The sequence below is a fragment of the Myotis daubentonii genome, chromosome 2, assembly GCF_963259705.1.
Source record: "Myotis daubentonii chromosome 2, mMyoDau2.1, whole genome shotgun sequence".
In the NCBI taxonomy this organism is placed as follows: domain Eukaryota; kingdom Metazoa; phylum Chordata; class Mammalia; order Chiroptera; family Vespertilionidae; genus Myotis; species Myotis daubentonii.
Genome location: NC_081841.1, coordinates 215,159,042 through 215,176,939, shown reverse-complemented (window position 1 = coordinate 215,176,939; position 17,898 = coordinate 215,159,042). Strand labels below are relative to the sequence as shown.

Here is a 17,898-nt window from a genome sequence, read left to right as displayed (position 1 = left end):
TCCGGCTCCCGCGCTGCCTGGGAGGGAAACGCTGCCCTGAGGCCCCTGACCTGTGGGTCAGTGGGTGGTGGGTCCTGGAACCGCGCGAGGAGATTAGCATCCGTGTGTGCCCTGCGGCTCACGAAAACTTCAGGTGGGACCCTGACCAGCAGGGTTACCTAAGCCCCTGGTCCTCAGCCCGGGACACGTGACGGGCATGGCACCTGCCATCAGGAGGTGGAAGACCTGCCTTGCGGGGCGGGATCTATGTGAGGATCTTAGAAAAGCTCCTCCCCCCAGGTGGGCGTCTGAGTGGCGTGGGCAATGCTGGCCCTGCAGGGGGGTGGCTGGGTGGTCACCTAGGGGGTCTGCAGGCGCCAGGAGAGCCCCTCGCTACTCCTGGAACCTCAACATACAGGTCGCAGCTCCCAGTGACCCAGCCCTGTATGTGGAAACCAAAAAAACCACCCCATGCAGTGATCAGCAGTCTGCATTCCGAGTGTCTCCGCTTAGCAGACAGCGGGGGATCTGTGCCTCCTCCCCCTCCTTCCGTCCACGACGATCCCAGCGCTGAGGGTTCTCTGTAGTCCAGATATTTGGCGTCTTCCCCCAGCCCAGTGAGGCTTTCGTCTGTGTCTTTGGGAAAATGTTAGAGCCAGTGGTGATGTTTGCTTTCCTAATAGAACCTCTAAACTTAAATATGATATTCAGCTACTTCATGCCAGTTTTCAAAATGCTAGCTGGAAATAGGTAAATATTCTTGAACCCATATAATTTTGCATTTTGGCAATGTTGAAATAATTTGAGAGATCAAATAGGGAAGACAACAGTAATAATAACAAATACTTAAAGTATTGGCTCTGTGCCAGGCAATCACTGTGCCCTTGCATAGAAATAATTCATTTAATTATCACAACAACCTAAAGATGGGCCCTTTTATTATCCCAATTACCAGACAAGGAAATCACGGCACAGAACAGTTAAGTAACTCACTCACAGTCACACAGCTGGTAAGTGACAGGACTCCAATTCACACCCAGGGGTCTTACCATCATCATAACACATACAGGACTTTATTTGGATGTATTTAGCTTTGGTTTCACAGTGGTCCTGCTGATTAAATCGATAATTTCTGAAATGTACATAAAAAAGCCACTTGAAAAAAGTTAATGGAACTTGAACAAAGGTATAGTTGTCAGCAATGTTAGGTCATTTTGATTCTTCCTATAAACTTTGGGTTTATACACAAGCCAGATTAAATGGAAAGAAAAGATTCCGTTTTAATTTCTCCAGCCTATAAAATAATCAGTAAATACAGAAATCAACAGGAGAGCTGAAGTGGCATTAGTATCTTTGACTTTCAAACCGCTTTGGCCACAACACACAGTAAAAAATATATTTAATGTCAAAACCCACTCACACACAGATACCTTTCCTGTGGATACACACAGAACAGACTTCACAGAAACGTGCCTGCTCTTAGTGCCAGTAATGCACTCAGACTTCCTTTCCTGGGCCCTTCTGTTTCTTAAAAAACTAGTCAGGACCTAGATTGACCAAGTGCATTGTCGTCACAGGCAGGTTTGGAAAATGCTAGTTTTTCGCTGCACAGATGGAAAAGTTGGAAAGACTTGCCAGCGTCACTAAGCAATTCCTGGGTTCTTTTCTGTGACATATCATTTGATGCGACCATTTAAGGTTTGTCCCTCTCGTGCACACATTTTGTATAAATATCCCTTTGAAAGAAAATTGAGAAAGTTAGGTAAAAAAATATGTATCAGATACCTGATGGTTCTAATTTCTAAATATCAGGGTCAAGTCTTGGTTCTTCATAAAGTTGGTAAGTTTCTCGCCATTTTTACTAGTGTTTTGTGAGTTTGTTTTGCCTTGGTGGCAGTTTAGCTACAGTTTTTCCTTTCTCAGCCTTCCGCTTGCACCTCCCGCGAAGGCTGCCCAGTCTGTTACCCCCGGTGCTGCAGGGCACGTGCACTTGACTTTCACTCTCCCAGCCAAGGGCGTTGCCTTCCCAGCGCCGCGCACCCGGCACAGACGGGCTCAGATCGTCTGCGTGTCGCGACCTCTGGGCCTCGGTTTCCCAATCTCTGACATTACAGGAGCCACATAATCCCTCGGGTCCGGTCCAGGTGTAGAATGGCGCCCTGCGAGACGCCGGCTAAGTACATTTCCTCAAATGAGACTGCATTATAGGATTCCCTGTTTCCCTAATTTCGACTGCGTGAAGTGAGTGGTTCTTATTAAAATAGAGGCTTCTTTAGAACGAAATTCCAAAAATAAGAAATATCTGAATTAAATATAAAGACCCCATTATTCGCAGGGTGAAGAACGCCCAGACCGTCTTGGGAAAGTTAAGATAACTCATTTCATATGCTCTCACATCCTTCCAGAGTCACCTGTGTATGTGCAAAATTATATTCTGCTCTTATTTTTTCAATAATGTAAAGTGCTAGGTCCCCGCTAAAATAAAGTCATGGTTTCTTCCATGAAGATTCGTTCTCTGCATTTACTTCTGCCCGGTGGGCGTGCGCCCTTAGCGTTAAGCTGATGGGGCCTGTGTGTTTCCCGAACAGAGTCTGGCGAAGCTGCAGGAGCGGTTTCACCTGGGCCAGGGCATCGGCAGGTCGGAGCCGGACCTGAGGGCCAGTCCCGCGAACTCTCACCTCTCCCTCTCCAGACAGACCCTGGACGCCGGGTCCCAGACCAGCATTTCCGGAGAGGTGAGCCACGCCCGCAGGGTGTGCTGTCCCGTTCGGGTGCCATCAGCAGGTCTGCAGTGAGTCCCCGGTGACTTGCGTGTTCCCTTAGGCGCCTTTGAATTATGTGCTGTGACAGTAAAACAGTTAGAGGTCAACAGAGGGCCTGCCTGTTTGAGAAATTAATTTCTGAAGTTATTTACTTCACATTGTATGCAGCTGGAAGCTAAATGATGGAAAATTTGGCTCCTGTGCTAAATGAGGAAATTAGCTCCAGTCCATAAATTTTATTGACCTGAGCACCTTCATAAACTCCTGGGCACCAGAAACATTTACCTGATCTTTTTAACCTTAAGTTTAATGTGTGGAGAAGATGCTGTGAAAGTCTTTGAAAGACAGACAAGTTTGCATTAAAAAGGCGACGTTTTGCCCCAAGGGAGCCTATAGAGGAGTGCCTTCCCCAGCCTCTCCCACCAGTGTCTCAAGGTCAGCACCGGTGTTTCAAGGTCAGCACTGGCTCCTTAGCTTTCCAAGGACTCGTACTTCCCAGAAACAGAAGCAGTTAACTTCCTTCCTGAGCAGATTCATGGACTTTCTCCCTTTTGTTTTTCACTAGATCGGAGTGAGAAGCAGATCCAATTTAGCTGAAAAGGTCAGGCTGAGTCTACAGTATGAAGAAGCCAAAAGAAGGTGAGCCTGGGCAGGGTGCAGCCAGCGGCTCCCAGCTCTCCTCCGCTCCTGCAGTGCCATCTGCTGGGCGCTCCCACACGCTCTCGCTCGGCCTCCCTGGTGTGTTAGAAGTCAGGGCTCAGAGCCCCTCTCTGCTCTGTTTCTCCTTTCCCCTCCCCGCGAAGCCGAAGAGCATGGAGGATTCTTGAGAAGCGTGGGGACGAAATGCTCCCGCTCCTCTGAAAGGGGCGGTCTGAGCGTGCACCGTCCTCACGGTTAGAAGTGGCTCAGGTTCAGGACGGGAGTGGCGCGCGGGCCCCGGTAGACAGCGTCCAGCATGCGCCTCTGTCTGGGGGGCTCCTGCTAATGTCCTCGAAGTCCGAGGTGACTGTGCAGGGCCTAGTTCCTGGAGAGGGACGAGAGATCTCCCTCTCTCACCTCCCGAGCCCCCGTCACACCCTGTGCCGGCTTTTTCTCCCCGTGACTCTCGAGGGGAAGCATGAGGGACTCCCCGTTCTTGCCTCGTAGGCAGACGCAGCTTGTTTCCACGATACGGGGCGCCTTGCATGTTTTGAGGGAGGGAGCCATACTAAACGCTTGATGTCGTGGTTTTCCTTTTAAGATTTTAATAATGCTATTGATATGCCATTTAGGAAGGCACGGGGTGGGCTGCAGCATCACTCAGCACGGGACAGAGAAACCTGCCTATTGCTCCGCACGAGCCTGGAGCCTCAGAGAGAGAACCTGCTGAGCGCCCGGTCCCGTGGCTGGGAGCCCACGGCGGGGGCGGGCGGGGGGCGGGGGGGGGGGGGCAGGCTGACGTGTGTGCATGGCTGTGTGATGGTCATTTAGAAGCATCACCAGGGTTCTGAGAGGCTTCTGGCTTAACAGCGTGATTACTTGATCCCCTAAATCAGTGGTTCTCAACCTTCCTCATGCCGCGACCCTTTAATACAGTTCCTCATGTGGTAGGGACCCCCAACCATAAAATTATTGTCGTTGCTACTTCATAACTGTAATGTTGCTACTGTTATGAATCATCATGTAAATATCTGATATGCAGGATGGTCTTAGGCGACCCCTGTGAAAGGGTCGTTGGATCCCCAAAGGGGCCGCGACCCACAGGTTGAGAACCGCTGGCCTAAAAGCACTATTTGCCTCTGCAGCTCTGTTAGGAACGTGACTCAGTCCTTCAGTTTCCTAGAAGCACCCTCAGCTTCGCTCCACAAATTACTGTCCACGGGAGCTCGAGCAAGTCTCTTGGTCTCTCCCAATACTTTACTGACTAATGCTAATGCCTATGCCTGTGAATTTGTCCCGGGAGGTGGTCCGTTTCCCGAGGTCAGGAAGCATTTTGTGGGCTTTATCGCCTGCTCCTCAGCGCCCAGGCGGTACTCGGACACTGGTTTCGTGGCCCTGGGCCACGGAACCGGCTGTGGGAGGGTTGCAGTCCTCAGGCTGTGAGCACATAGGCCGTCAGCAGTCAGCACCGGGTCTGCGGTGGCCACGCCGGGCCGTCAGTCAGCACTGGGTCTGCGGTGGCCACGTCAGGCCATTAGTCAGCACCGGGTCTGCGGTGGCCACGCCGGGCCATCAGCAGTCAGCACTGGGTCTGCGGTGGCCACGCCGGACCGTCAGTCAGCACCGGGCCTGCGGTGGCCACGCCGGTCGTTAGCCCTCAGCACCGGGCCTGCGGGGGCCACGCCGGGCCGTCAGCAGTCAGCACCGGGCCTGCGGGGGCCACGCCGGGCCGTCAGCAGTCAGCACCGGGTCTGTGGTGGCCATGCTGGACCATTAGTCAGTACCGGGTCTGCACTGGGCCACGCCAGGACTTGTGCCTGGTTTTCTAAGGAGACGGCCACACTCAGGTTGAACCTGAGAGGCAGGCCCGTGCTCCGCGTTCTGGGGGCTTGGCCCGACTTCCTTGCGGCAGCTGGAGCGCTCGCTGCACTTTGGTCCTGACCTGTTCCTCCATCGGCAGCTGGCACAGCACCGCTCCAGGTGTCCCCGCATTTCCTGCTTTGTCCCCAGATGGGGTGCGCCGTCTCCAGATAAAATCCACACCTGCCTGGTGCTGGGTCAGGGCCAGAGGCCTCTCCTCCGTGCATGTCGCTCCGGGGTCAGCTGGGTAACTGGGTGAGGCTGGTTCTTCCCCGCAAGGGGGCGTTGCTGTCCTCCCTGATGCGGGCTTCTGTCAAAGGGACTAGCGGTGCTGACGAGGGGAATCGCCAGGGTTTGTGCGTGTGTGGGAAACGCTGTTTCTTCCTCGATCCTGAATGAGTGAGTGGAGGCGGCTGTGTCTGGAGGCCTGCTTTCTCCTCCGCCTTTGCTGTGTGCCTAATGAAGCTCATAATGCCATGCTTAGTTAGCATTTTGATGATTCATTTTTCCGAACGTGGAGACGGTTGTGTGGTTGAGTGGCCCCAGCTGAGGAGTAGCTGACGCTCCATCCCTCAGCGATGCCGACGGCGGGTGGAATCAGAGTCCGTGATAGACACGTGCCCATTGGAGGCGGCGACTTTATTTTTAACCAAAACAAGAAACTTCTGGCACGAGGATGTGCAACTGCTTCCGTCTTTGTCCTGATAACGTTTTCTGTTCACCTTTTTCCTCCTCTTCTACAGCTTCTTCCATAAAAAGGGAAAAACAGAATCCCCTTTCTGGGTTTCACATTCTGGCGTGCTCTGTCGCAAGCCAAAGCAATCCTCTCACACTTTTTACAGGACGCCAGCTGTGTTCACAGGTGGTCTTGTGCCATTGGTCCCCGGGGCCCTGAGCCTTTGACCCTGTGAGCCACTGGCGCCCTCACCGAGCCGCAGCGCGGTTATTGTGCAGGTGAATCGGGAGGTCACCTGCCCACCGAGTGGAAGGCTCTGCACAGAGAGAAATGCGGGGTCAGGCAAAATTATGAAACCGGCCAAGTTTCCCTTCGCTGCTTTCCTTCCTCCTCCTCCCTCGCTGTCCCCCACTCACACCTGTTGTCACTCCAGTGATGCAGCCAGCTGGGCTGTCTGCTGCCGAGCAGCCAGGTGCCTGTGTGCAGGGGAGGCCAGGCCGAAGGCAGGGATGCCGGCGCTGCTCCGTGCAGCGTAGACGCCAGCACAGCAGGGAGGGGCATCGCAGGGCACAGCCCAGGGGAAAGCAGTGAGGCCCTGCCCGCTCTCGGTGCCATGGGGCCGTGGTGGGGTGACTGTCTTAATCCCGGTTCGCCCACCCGCCGCTCTTCTCCCTCCTCCTTCCCCGCTTGGCTCGTGTGCCAGTTCCCCCAAGCCACCCTGGGGACAGCGTCTCAGCTCTGTAACGGTGGCACTCGGGGCACCGCAGCTTTTAGTGGGGGCCTCCGGGTCTCCTCCGCCACCTGCCAGGGTCCCGGAGCCCCTGCTTTGGAGCTTCTGCGTGCTGTGACCTTCACCCTTTTCTCAGAGCGGGGGTGTGCTCACCAGACTTGAAAGGTGGGACAGTGACATGGTGACAGCTAAGCACAGAGCCAGGCCCAGAGACTGACAGAGCTCACACCCCTTAGTGAGGCTCACACCTCCTGGGGGGGCCTCACAACTCTGTGAGGCTCACACCCCTTAGTGAGGCTCACACCCCTTAGTGAGGCTCACACCCCTGCGAGGCTCACACCCCTTAGTGAGGCTCACACCCCTGCGAGGCTCACACCCCTTAGTGAGGCTCACGCTCCCCTCTCCTCTGCCCAGCATGGCCAACCTGAAGATCGAGCTGTCGAAACTGGACAGTGAGGCCTGGCCCGGGGCGCTGGATGTTGAGAAGGAGAAGCTGATGCTGATTCACGAGAAAGAAGAGCTTCTGAAGGAGCTGCAGTTCGTCACTCCGCAGAAACGCACCCGTGACGAGCTGGAGCGCCTGGAGGCCGACCGCCAGCGGCTGGAGGCGGAGCTGCTGTCCGTGCGGGGCGCCCCCAGCCGGGCGCTGGCCGAGAGGTGGGTGTCCCCCGGGCCGGGCGCTGGCCGAGAGGTGGGTGTCCCTGGGGCCAGGCGCTGGCCGAGAGGTGGGTGTCCCCGGGGCCGGGCCGCTGTCTGTGCGGGGCGCCCCCAGCCGGGCGCTGGCCGAGAGGTGGGTGTTCCCGGGACCAGGCGCTGGCCGAGAGGTGGGTGTCCCCGGGGCCGGGCGCTGGCCCAGAGGTGGGTGTCCCCGGGGCCAGGCCGCTGGCCGAGAGGTGGGTGTCCCCCCAGCCGGGCGCTGGCCGAGAGGTGGGTGTCCCCGGGGCCGGGCGCTGGCCGAGAGGTGGGCGCCCCCAGCCGGGCGCTGGCCGAGAGGTGGGTGTCCCCCCAGCCGGGCGCTGGCCGAGAGGTGGGTGTCCCCGGGGCCGGGCGCTGGCTGAGAGGTGGGTGTCCCCGGGCCGGGCCGGGAGGCCTGTGGGTGTGTCTCAGCCGTGCTGGTGCCCGGCCCCTGGGCTCCGTGCTCTCGGTGCGCTGTGCCCGGTGGCTCTTCCTGTCCAGCCATCAAGCACCCGTCCGCTATCCCTTGAGTCCCGCGTCCCGCAGCTCCTCCGGTCTGTGAGGATCGGGAAGGTGCCGAGGGAGGTGCTGAAAGCGAAGGACACAGAGCGTCATGACCGCGCTGGTAACCGTACCGTAAACCGAGCCCCTGATGAGCGAGATTACCTGGTTGGTGGGAGCCCCCAGGCTTCCTCTTCTGGGTTCATTACTCACAAGGATGCAAAAAGAGTCACTTCTCATTTCACAGGGAAGGTCAGCTCGCTCCCTGGACCTCTCCCCAGGTCACGGAATGTCCTCGTGGACTTTGCCCGTTGAGAGCCTCCTCTGCAGGAGGTGACATGTAAAGCGGTTTTCTCATCTCTGCGGGAAGGTGTGAATTGATCATTTAATCTTAAAAATCCAATTCTGCAGTCAGATCAGCAGGACTGTTAGGCAGGGGACCCCCGGGTGTTGGTGTGACAGGCGCACATCTGCACCTGATGACTGACAGCCGACACCTGTGCCAGCTGCGGACCAGGTGGCATCTGAGCCACCACACACCCTCAGGCCACCAGGGGAGGAGCAGGGTCCAGTCCAAGGTGACAGGAAAGAAACTCACATTCGTGTAATCCCAAGTAACTGGAGGTAACGTCCCAGTACCCAGCCGGACCCAGTCCCTCTACTTTTTGTACCTTCTCGGCTCCTTGCCTTCTAATTCCTTGTGCTCTATAAATGTGTCAGGTCGTGTATCTACATAATACCAAAACATGAGTCGGCAGCGTGGCTCAGTGGTTGAGTGTTGACCTAGAAACCAAGAGATCACAGCTCGATTCCTGGTTGCAGGCTCGATCCCAGTGTGGGGCGTGCAGGAGGCAGCTGATCCGTGATTCTCTCTCATCATTGATGTTTCTCTCATCTCCCTTCTTCTCTGAAATCAATAAAAATAAAACAGGGTGGTGGGGAGGATGGAGGGAGGGAAAAATAAGTCTCCTGACATCCCAGGTTAGGTGGCAGCGTGGGTGGACTTGCCTGCCCTGCGTCTAACCGCCCTGGGAGAACTGGCCTTTGTAAGTGAAAACGTGGGTCAAGATAACGCACAGCTGCCGCCTCACCTTAGGGCACAGGAGAGAGTGTGCCAAGGGGAAGCCTCTGCAGATGCCATCCTGTTCTGCCTTAAAGGACCGCAGCGCCTCACCGGCCCCTCTCCTCCCCTCCTGCTCTTGCGCTGGTGTCTGGAGGAGCTGATGGAGCTCAGCCCCTCGGCCCGAGGCAGACTGAGCAGGGCTGGCCGGGAAGGGTCCCCGCGGCAAAGACCGAAGGACCAAAAAGGGACGGTGTGAGGCAGGAGGCAGTTGTTTCCCGAGTTACCTGGTGGTGGGTGTCTGCGTTTGGACACCTGTCATTTCTAGGATAAAAGTGACAGTCATCAGTAACTATGAAGCATGGGCAGCCTTGTGTGGCCCGTGTATAAAATGCCAGTGATGTTCTGAGTGGTGCGTAGCACTTGCTAAATGTTACGTATCGTACAGCACCTGTCCTGTGGGAAGACTGAGTCCTCAGCCTCTCTGCTCAGTCTGTGGGGCTGGGAGGGAGGGACACAGCCCTCACCCGTGTCCTGGGGGAGAGAAAGGCAGGCCATTGGTTTGTTGGCTGTAATCGGCTTTCCGATCAGGGCTGGAGCTCAAAGATCACTGATGAAGTAGCATTAGCTGTTTACTTTGTTCTAACTGCTCAGACGTTGGCTTTTAAGCTTTGGTTCGCACATATATGATAACTGTCGGAATCTGTGAGTTTTCAGCCGCTCTGTGACCTGTGCCCTCCAGCACTGTCCTGCCAGTCCCTGACTCCCTGACTCCGGACAGCGGTGGCTGAGCTCGCCCCCTGGTGGTGGCAAAGCATATCGGAAAGAGACCTGCTCAGTGAGGGACCCTCAGCAAAGAAATTGCTCCCAAGTGAAAGTGTGGGACTTCCCGTATCCTGTCCACACAGTTACCAAGATGCCTGCCCTGTGCTTTCCCATACTGACAAGGTCTTAACATTGCTCCCTGTTTCTCACAAATCTTAGAGGCTTTCTCTCGTATCTTGCCCAGATGTTTTAATTATTTCTTCATGCAGTCATGCACCACATAAGGACATTTTAGTCAGTGCTGGCCCACATATACAACGGTGATCTCCAGGTTATAATGGAGCTGAAAAATTCCTACACCTGGCGGCGCCATAGCCATCGTAGGGGTGTGGTACAACACGGTACTCACGTGTTTGTGGTGACACGGGTGTAACCAGACCCACTGCGCTGCCAGTCGTGTGGGCGCAGAGCGCACACAGTTACATACAGTACAGAGTAGCTGGTGATGACGATAAATGGCTGCTGTGTGTACTTAACCACACTATACGTTTGTATCATATCTGAATGTCCTCTAGAAAGAGCACTTTTAAAAAGTTTGCTGGCAGGCTCAGTAGGACTGTGCTCCCCATTTCACAGATGAGAAGGCTGAGGCCTGGCCTGAGTGGCTGTCCTAAGGATGCACAGCCAGCACAGCACCCCCAAGCCCAGAGCCCGTGTTCCAGGTCCCCTGCTGCAGCTCGGGCACCGCTCTGAATGGCTCGTTTCCATGACGTCTAAGGACCGTTAGAAGACGCAGACGGCCCCCGTGCCGGCTCCTACCTGCATAAACCCCCATAGCAAACTGTTTTATGGTTACATTTGAGTGTACTCTAGAGAGAGTACTTTTTAAAAGCTTGCTGTTAAAAACCAATGTTTTTTAGAGCACGTCAAAAAAGAGCACTTAGAAACAACAACCGGTGTGCCATGTTCCGTCACCGTAGCCTCTTGCATCTCGTGTTTACTGTGTCCCTCAATCGCAGCGTGGTCTCTTGTGCTGGATTTGCTCTCGTGCTTTTGTGCAGTGGCCTGCTGTGCAGGCGTGTGGCCCTGGCGCCACGGGCTGCCCGTGTGGCCCCGGTGTGGGGCAGGCTCGCACCCGGGCTTGTATACCTGTGCTTGGTAATGTTTGCACAGCAGTGAACGACAGTCCATCTCTCAGGCGCATGACTAATATTTTTGTCACTGATCCTGAGAAGAATTTTAAAGTGAGCAGGTGGGGTATGAGTGTCCTCTATTTTTTAATGAAAAGGGACCTACTATTTCAGCAGGTGACCTGAAAATGTGCCTACCTGCCAAGTTCTGGGTGGTCTGAGTCAGGCGGGGCCAGTAGCAGGGAGTGGGGACCTGCCCGGGCCTTGCCGCCTCACACCTTCGGGAACAGGACAGAGTGTGACAGGGGCAGCCTCGGCAGATGCCGCCCTGTTCTGTCTTAAAGGACCGCAGCGCCTCACCGGCCCCTCTCCTTCCCCTGGGGATGGAGCCCGCCACCCGGCATGTGCCCTGACCAGGACTCGAACCGTGACCTCCTGGTTCGCTGGTCAATGCTCAACCACTGAGCCACACAGCCAGACGGATTTTACATTTTAGCGTGAAACACGCTAACGTCGTGCTGTCGCCTCCTTCACACGCCAGAAAGAGCCTTCGTTCGCTTGTGCACTATTTAGCTTTATCCGGAATTAGAAAGGCTTCTGCTGCTCAGAAGACTCAGCTCTGAGGAGACGGGGGGCTTTCTCCAGACCTTCCTTCCTTTCATCTGTTTTGTGTTAATATTTTTCCTTGTTGAGTTCTGATTTATGTTTAAGAGATCTTAAAAGTACGGCCTGTACTCCTTTTCAAAACCCACCTTTGAAAGCTGTGAATTAAGACTTTACCGCCCTTTGAAGTCCTAAACAAAATGACAAGAATGACTTTTTTTATTTTAACATATAATGAAATTGTGTTGGTGACACATCAAAGGAAAAATACCTATAAATAAAATAGGGGCATGTTTTCTTACTGCCTAAAACATACATAACATTTCAAAGGAGCTGGAAATTAGGGAAATTTTCTTTTTCTTCCCAGGAGAGGAGTTAATGTTTATATGGCCACCTTGCAAGGCGTGAGGCTCTGAGCGGGCTGGTCTGTGTTGATGTCTGAGCGCGCCCCACACACACGCTCCCCACTTGGTTGCCTCCACAGCCTCACCGGCAGGGTCAGGTGGACTGTGCTCCCCATTGCACAGATGAGTAGGCTGAGGCCTGGACGAGTGGCTCTCCTAAGGACGCCCAGCCAGCACAGCACCAGCCGGCACACCATGGTGTTCCGCGTCCCCTGCCGCAGCCCGTGCACCCCTCTGAATGGCTCGTTTCCATGACGTCTGAGGGCCCTGAGATGACGCAGCGGCCCTCGTGCAGGCTCCTAGCTGCATAACCTGGGAGCTGAGTGTGTTTTCCGATGGCTTCTTCGCGTGCACAGTTCCGGAACATCTGATTTTCACAAACCCCCGACTAGTGCAGTGAAGTGCACGGAGCTCCATGAGGATCTGGTGCGGCGATGGCTGTCCTGTGGACGGAGGGATAGTCATAGCGATGTCTCTCTTGCACAGACATTTGGACTAACTGGTTTCTTAATCACTAACGTTCCCGTCGAATTAAGATTGGAATTTTTATCACTAAACACTCCTTTGGCAGAGTCCCTACCTATCCAGCACCTCGGTGACCTTTTATGACTCGTTATTGCTGTTACATTGTTTCAGGACCGGGAGCCCAGCACGGGCCAGTGGGCGTCTGTGATCTCGGTTAGTGCCTTGTTTTCCTTCTCACTCTCTTTCTGTAATTCGAGGGAGCATGAGGTTTTTCGCCCGTTGAAGAAAATTGTAGAAAACCAAATTCACAGCATCCTCAATTATGCTAACGAGGCGCTTCTGCGCACTTCACTTCCTGCCGGGGCTGCTCCCTCGCCATCAAGTTCACAGGCGCCACCCCCCCTCGGGGCGCGTAATGTTTGTATGATGGTAATCTTTCCCTTCAGTCTCCGTGTTTTCTCATCGTCATTTGAAAATATAAATTCATTTCCGTGGTTTTTTTTCTAGATTGAAACTGGAAGAGCGAAGGAAGGAGCTGCTCCAGAAACTCGAAGAAACGACCAAATTAACTACTTATCTGCACTCAGAGCTGAAAAGGCAAGTCTCTCGGGCTCTCGAGGGGACGTCCTTTCCTGACGGCATTCAGGAATGTTTTCATCCACCTTTGATTGCTTTTCTCTTTATGTTCAACTGTTTACAAGAAAGGAACGTACGTTGTGCTAGTACAATTCAAACTTGAATGACCAAACTTAAGGTTGCATAGGCTTTTCTTTCATGAACCTCAAGGTGGCATTTGAAACACATTTGAAATCTCTAGTGGGAAACAGGTGTGTTTAGCTTCAGTACACACTTAGGGAAATGGCATGTTTTCTCCACATCAGCCCTTCTTTTGAAAGGGGGGCGGGGGGCGGCGGCAGCTACGTCCGAGAACACCGTCACTATTTAACACTCACACGCGAGGGGAGGTGGGGGAGCCCAGCTCTGTCAGCTCTGCTTCCTCACCGCGCCTCGTTTCTCTCAGAAAGTGCCGTTTGTTCAGCGAAGTGACTGCACTAGCACTTGGTCCTGTTTACCCGTCTGTATTTTAAATTTCATCCTTGCTCTGGGTCCCTGTGCGGGTAGATTTGCCGACAGGGATTTGATTCCCCCGGTTTTGTGTCTTTTGCGAGGGGGGTGGTTTTGGATAAGAGCAGGGTTACTGCGGAGAGAGCAGCGGAGGGCCAGGTTGCAGGGTTCGTGAAGAAGCCCACCACTGGGGCCGTTCTGGCCTCGCGGGGTCTGAAGAGCCAGGGGGCTGGCCTGGGCTCCCTGATGAGTCCGGCTCTGACCATCGCGCTCCTCCTCCCGCAGCCTCTCCGCCAGCACCCTGTCCGTGTCGTCCGGGAGCAGCCTGGGCTCCCTGGCCTCCAGCCGCGGGTCCCTGAACACCTCCAGCCGGGGCTCGCTCAACTCCCTCAGCTCCAGCGAGCTCTTCTACACCAGCCCGGGCGACCAGCTCGACGCGGACTATCAGTACAAACTGGACTTCCTCCTGCAAGAAAAGGGCGGTTACGTCCCTTCCGGGCCCATCACCACCATCCACGAGCACGAAGTGGTCAGGTCCCCCAGCCAGCCCGGCCAGAGCGGTCCCTGCGGGGCGGCCGCCGTGGGCCCCGCGCCCCCGCCGACCGAGGCCCCCAAGTCTGTGACGTCCCTGTCCTCGCGGTCCTCCCTGTCCTCCCTGTCCCCGCCCGGCTCCCCCCTGGTGCTGGAAGGCACCTTCCCCATGTCTTCCCACGACGCCCCTCTCCACCGGTTCGCCGCCGACTTCGACGACTGCGACGTGAGCGGCCACTTCGCAGACATGGGCCTCGGCGACAGCCAGACCCTGCTGGACGCCGACGCGGGAGGCGCGTCCCAGGCCCTGTTAGAGGACAGAGACCTGCGCGAAGGCGCCAGGGAGCCATTCTACGAAGGCGCCGCAGGTACCTGTGGGCGTCGCTGGCTGGTCCCCGCTGGGCCGTCTTAAGGGGAATGATGGGAGGGTGGCTTTTTCCACTTACACCAGCGGTGCTAGTCCCCCTGCTCTTTTTAATTTGCTTCGTCCAAGGCGTGTTTAGGTGATATCCCTAGACACTTTTCTTTATCAAATAGGAAGCGCCTTCCCTGGGTGGTGACTTAGTCGCTGGTTTCTGCTCTGCTGTCCGACCCCCTGTGTGTGTGGACACGTGGCACTTCGGGCAGCTTCGGTTCTGGAAGGACAAGGCCGAGAGAAGGGCTTTCTGTGCAAAGCTGGCCCAAACCAGACGAGAACCAAAGCCGTTAGCATCCTGTCGTCAGTGCCGGCTCGGTGTTCAGGCTGCCCCGGGGATTCTGTACAAACACGGTGGTTTCCAGCCAGATGCTCACAGACTCGCTGCCCAGTGCCTGGGGTAGGGTGGCCAGGAACGGTGCCACGCTGCCACCTGCTGGCCTCCGTGCTCCTTGCAGGGCGGGAGGCAGCAGCTCTCCCTCGGTTCTGCTCAGACAGGAACGGAGAATTCTCTTTACCGGGATAGTTTCCCTCTGCGGAGCCGGTGTGGCTGCAGAGAGGACAGAGGTGCCCTGTTGGCACACGAGCACAGCTGTGGTCGAGGAGGGCGGTCTGCCGTGGCACTGGCCTGAAACGAAGCATAAGTAGCCCCCGCGTGGCCCCGGAGCCCTGTCCACACTGCACGTGTGACTGTGCCCGTGACACGCCAGAGCACGGCCTCCTCGCGGGCGTTTTCTTGCTGTTTCAAGGAGCCTGTTTAATGGGTCTTCATGGTCCTAGGAGTCCAAGTATTCCTTGATTGGCCAGTTCAGATGTTTAAGGAGAGAGAAGAATCCATCTTGTTTGCGTGGTTTCCATCCCTGAAGACGGAGACCCCGCCCGCCCGGGGCCTGGGGCGGGGCAGAGGCGGGCACAGGAGCATCTGTGTGGCTCGTGTGCTGCTGCCTGGCCGGTGCCAGAGCCCAAGTCACGCTTTTCTGAAACAATCAGCCACAAGGAAATAGCGCAAGAGGGGGGCTCCAAAGCGCAAAGCCTGGGGTGCCAGGAGCTCCCCCTGGAGCCAGCCTCGCCTGCTCGCATGGTGGCTGCCCCGCTGGCTGGCGTGTCCTGGCCAGCATGGACCCCGTCTCCCCAGGGGTTGTTCCTCCTGGGAAAGGGGGAAGGTGTGTCTCTACTCCTGAGGGGCTGGGGGGGGTGCGTGTCCATGAGGCACCCAGCGGGCGGGCTGTACCGCACTGGCTTATGGGAATTACGATGACGTATGGAGAGGGGTCACACGCTGCTGGCCCTGGTCCTGCAAACCTCTGGCATCACGAGAGGAGAGGGAGAAGCAGGTGCTTTGTGCCGCTCTTCTGTGCGTGGACGAAGGGCCTTCCATTTCTTGGACGTGTCTGACCTTCGTGTGGGGCGGGTGGCTCACGGGGACGGTGTCTGCCCCTCCATGCCCTGGAGTCCCCTGCGGGTGCAGCCGGGTTCCTTTTATACTCACTCTGCTGCCAGCAGTCCCTGCTGGTGACAGACACGGAGCTGGAATAAGTCCCCGTCCTTCGTGGTCAGCCTCTCTCATTGTCAGAGTCGGTCTCAGGCCGCCCGGTTGCTCCTGGGACTGATGGATAAGTCATGTGTCACCCTCACCCCTCCGTGGGGGTGGGCGGAGAGAGGGCACTCCGTCCTCCAGAGGGAAGCAGTCCCACCGCCAGCCATCAGCACGCCACCTGAAGCCGTAACCCCCAACCTCTTCCTAGATGTACGGTCAGGACGCAGAGGCGGGAGCACAACAGGGCCAGGGGGTAGAGACCAACGGCGCCGTTGGTGCCAAAGACTCAGGAGGACAAAGGTTTTATTAAAAAAAAAAAAAAAATGACATTGGCTGATGGGTCCTTTCCTGCCGGGCGCTGGGCGCTCGGTCATGGAAACGTCTCTGATGCTGGGGAACGGGCGTATTTTATCCTTAACGTGTCCTGATCAGAAACCTCATGAGTGCCCTCTCCCCTCAGACGTGGAAAAGGCGGCCCCCAAAAGGAGAGGCGCGCACTTGCTGGGGGAGAGGACCGCGTGCGTGTCGGCGGCCGTGTCGGACGAGTCGGTGGCGGGAGACAGCGGCGTCTACGAAGGCTTTGTGAAGCAGTAAGGCTCCCGTGCAGCGGGGGGCTCCCCCGGAACCCCCACCCCGAGCGCGTGTGGGTCACGGGCCAGGGTGTCCCGCCACCCTCAGTCGCTCCCGCAGCCTCGGGGGCAGCACTGAGGAAACGTGTGCCTGCACATGTCAGTCTGTGTCAAAAATGGTCCGCAGCCAGGGACAGACACGCATGTCAGTCAGGGAGGGACAGACATACATGTCAGCCAGGAAGGGACAGCATGTCAGCCAGGGATGGACAGCATGTCACAGGGACAGACAGGCATATCAGCCAGAAAGGGACAGCATGTCAGCCAGGGAGGGACAGACATACATGTCAGCCAGGGAGGGACAGCATGTCAGCCAGGGAGGGACAGACATGCATGTCAGCCAGGGATGGACAGCATGTCACAGAGACAGACACACATGTCAGCCAGGGAGGGACAGACATGCATGTCAGCCAGGGAGGGACAGCATGTCACAGGGACAGACAGGCATATCAGCCAGAAAGGGACAGCATGTTAGCCAGGGAGGGACAGACATACATGTCAGCCAGGGAGGGACAGACATGCATGTCAGCCAGGGATGGACAGCATGTCACAGAGACAGACACACATGTCAGCCAGGGAGGGACAGACACACATGTCAGCCAGGGAGGGACAGCATGTCACAGAGACAGACACACATGTCAGCCAAGGAGGGAGAGCATGTCACAGGGACAGACACGCATGTCAGCCAGGAAGGGAGAGCATGTCACATGGACAAACATACATGTTAGGGAGGGACAGAACGCATGTCAGCCAGGGATGGACAGCATGTCACAGGGAGGGATAGCATGTCACAGGGAGGGACAAGCAGGGGCTGTCCTTCCTCAGACACGTCTCCTTGAGACTTACCCTGACTTGGATGAGAATGCTGGCGGGGCTGGCCACCTGCGTGGCCATCAGCTCCCGAGTAGGTTTTGGGAGCTGGGAATGGGTGCAGGGTGCAGTGTACCCACGGAGGCACCAGGAAGTCGGTCCTCTAAAGCAGTGGTTCTCAACCTTCCTAAGGCCGCGACCCTTTAATACAGTCCCTCATGTTGTGGTGACCCCCAATTTCATTGTTACAAATTGAACATAATTAAAGCATAGCGATCAATCACAAAAACAATATGTAATTATATATGTGTTTTCCGATGGTCTTAGGCGACCCCTGTGAAAGGGTCGTTCGACCCCCAAAGGGGTCGCGACCCACAGGTTGAGAACTGCTGCCCTAAAGGGTCAGAGACAGACCCTCCTGACAAGGTGAGGGAGAGCTGAGTGAGCGCCCCCCCGGGTGCTGGGAATTCGGGTTTTCACTCAAGTTGGTCCAGTGGCAGATGGTAACCATACCATCGAGCTCCCCATTAATGAGCCGCTCTCCTGCGCCCCTGTCTCCGGTTCCCAGACCCAGTGAAGTGGGAGACGTTGCCTACGGTGAAGAGGATGCTGGCGTCGTCATGGAGACGGCGCAGGTGCAGATCGGGCTCAGGTAAAGCTGT

General features: G+C 56.0%; 1 protein-coding gene across 1 annotated transcript in view; it reads left to right on the top strand.

Annotated features, from left to right (window-relative positions):
* Positions 1-17,898, top strand: part of WWC2 (WW and C2 domain containing 2) — a 130,008-nt gene that overhangs the window by 88,678 nt on the left and 23,432 nt on the right. The window contains exons 7-13 of the mRNA XM_059685737.1: positions 2,568-2,714; positions 3,307-3,380; positions 7,061-7,303; positions 12,757-12,846; positions 13,600-14,213; positions 16,258-16,387; positions 17,805-17,888. Of these exons, the coding sequence (XP_059541720.1) occupies positions 2,568-2,714; positions 3,307-3,380; positions 7,061-7,303; positions 12,757-12,846; positions 13,600-14,213; positions 16,258-16,387; positions 17,805-17,888 (1,382 nt within the window). The remainder of the gene's footprint in view (positions 1-2,567; positions 2,715-3,306; positions 3,381-7,060; positions 7,304-12,756; positions 12,847-13,599; positions 14,214-16,257; positions 16,388-17,804; positions 17,889-17,898) is intronic.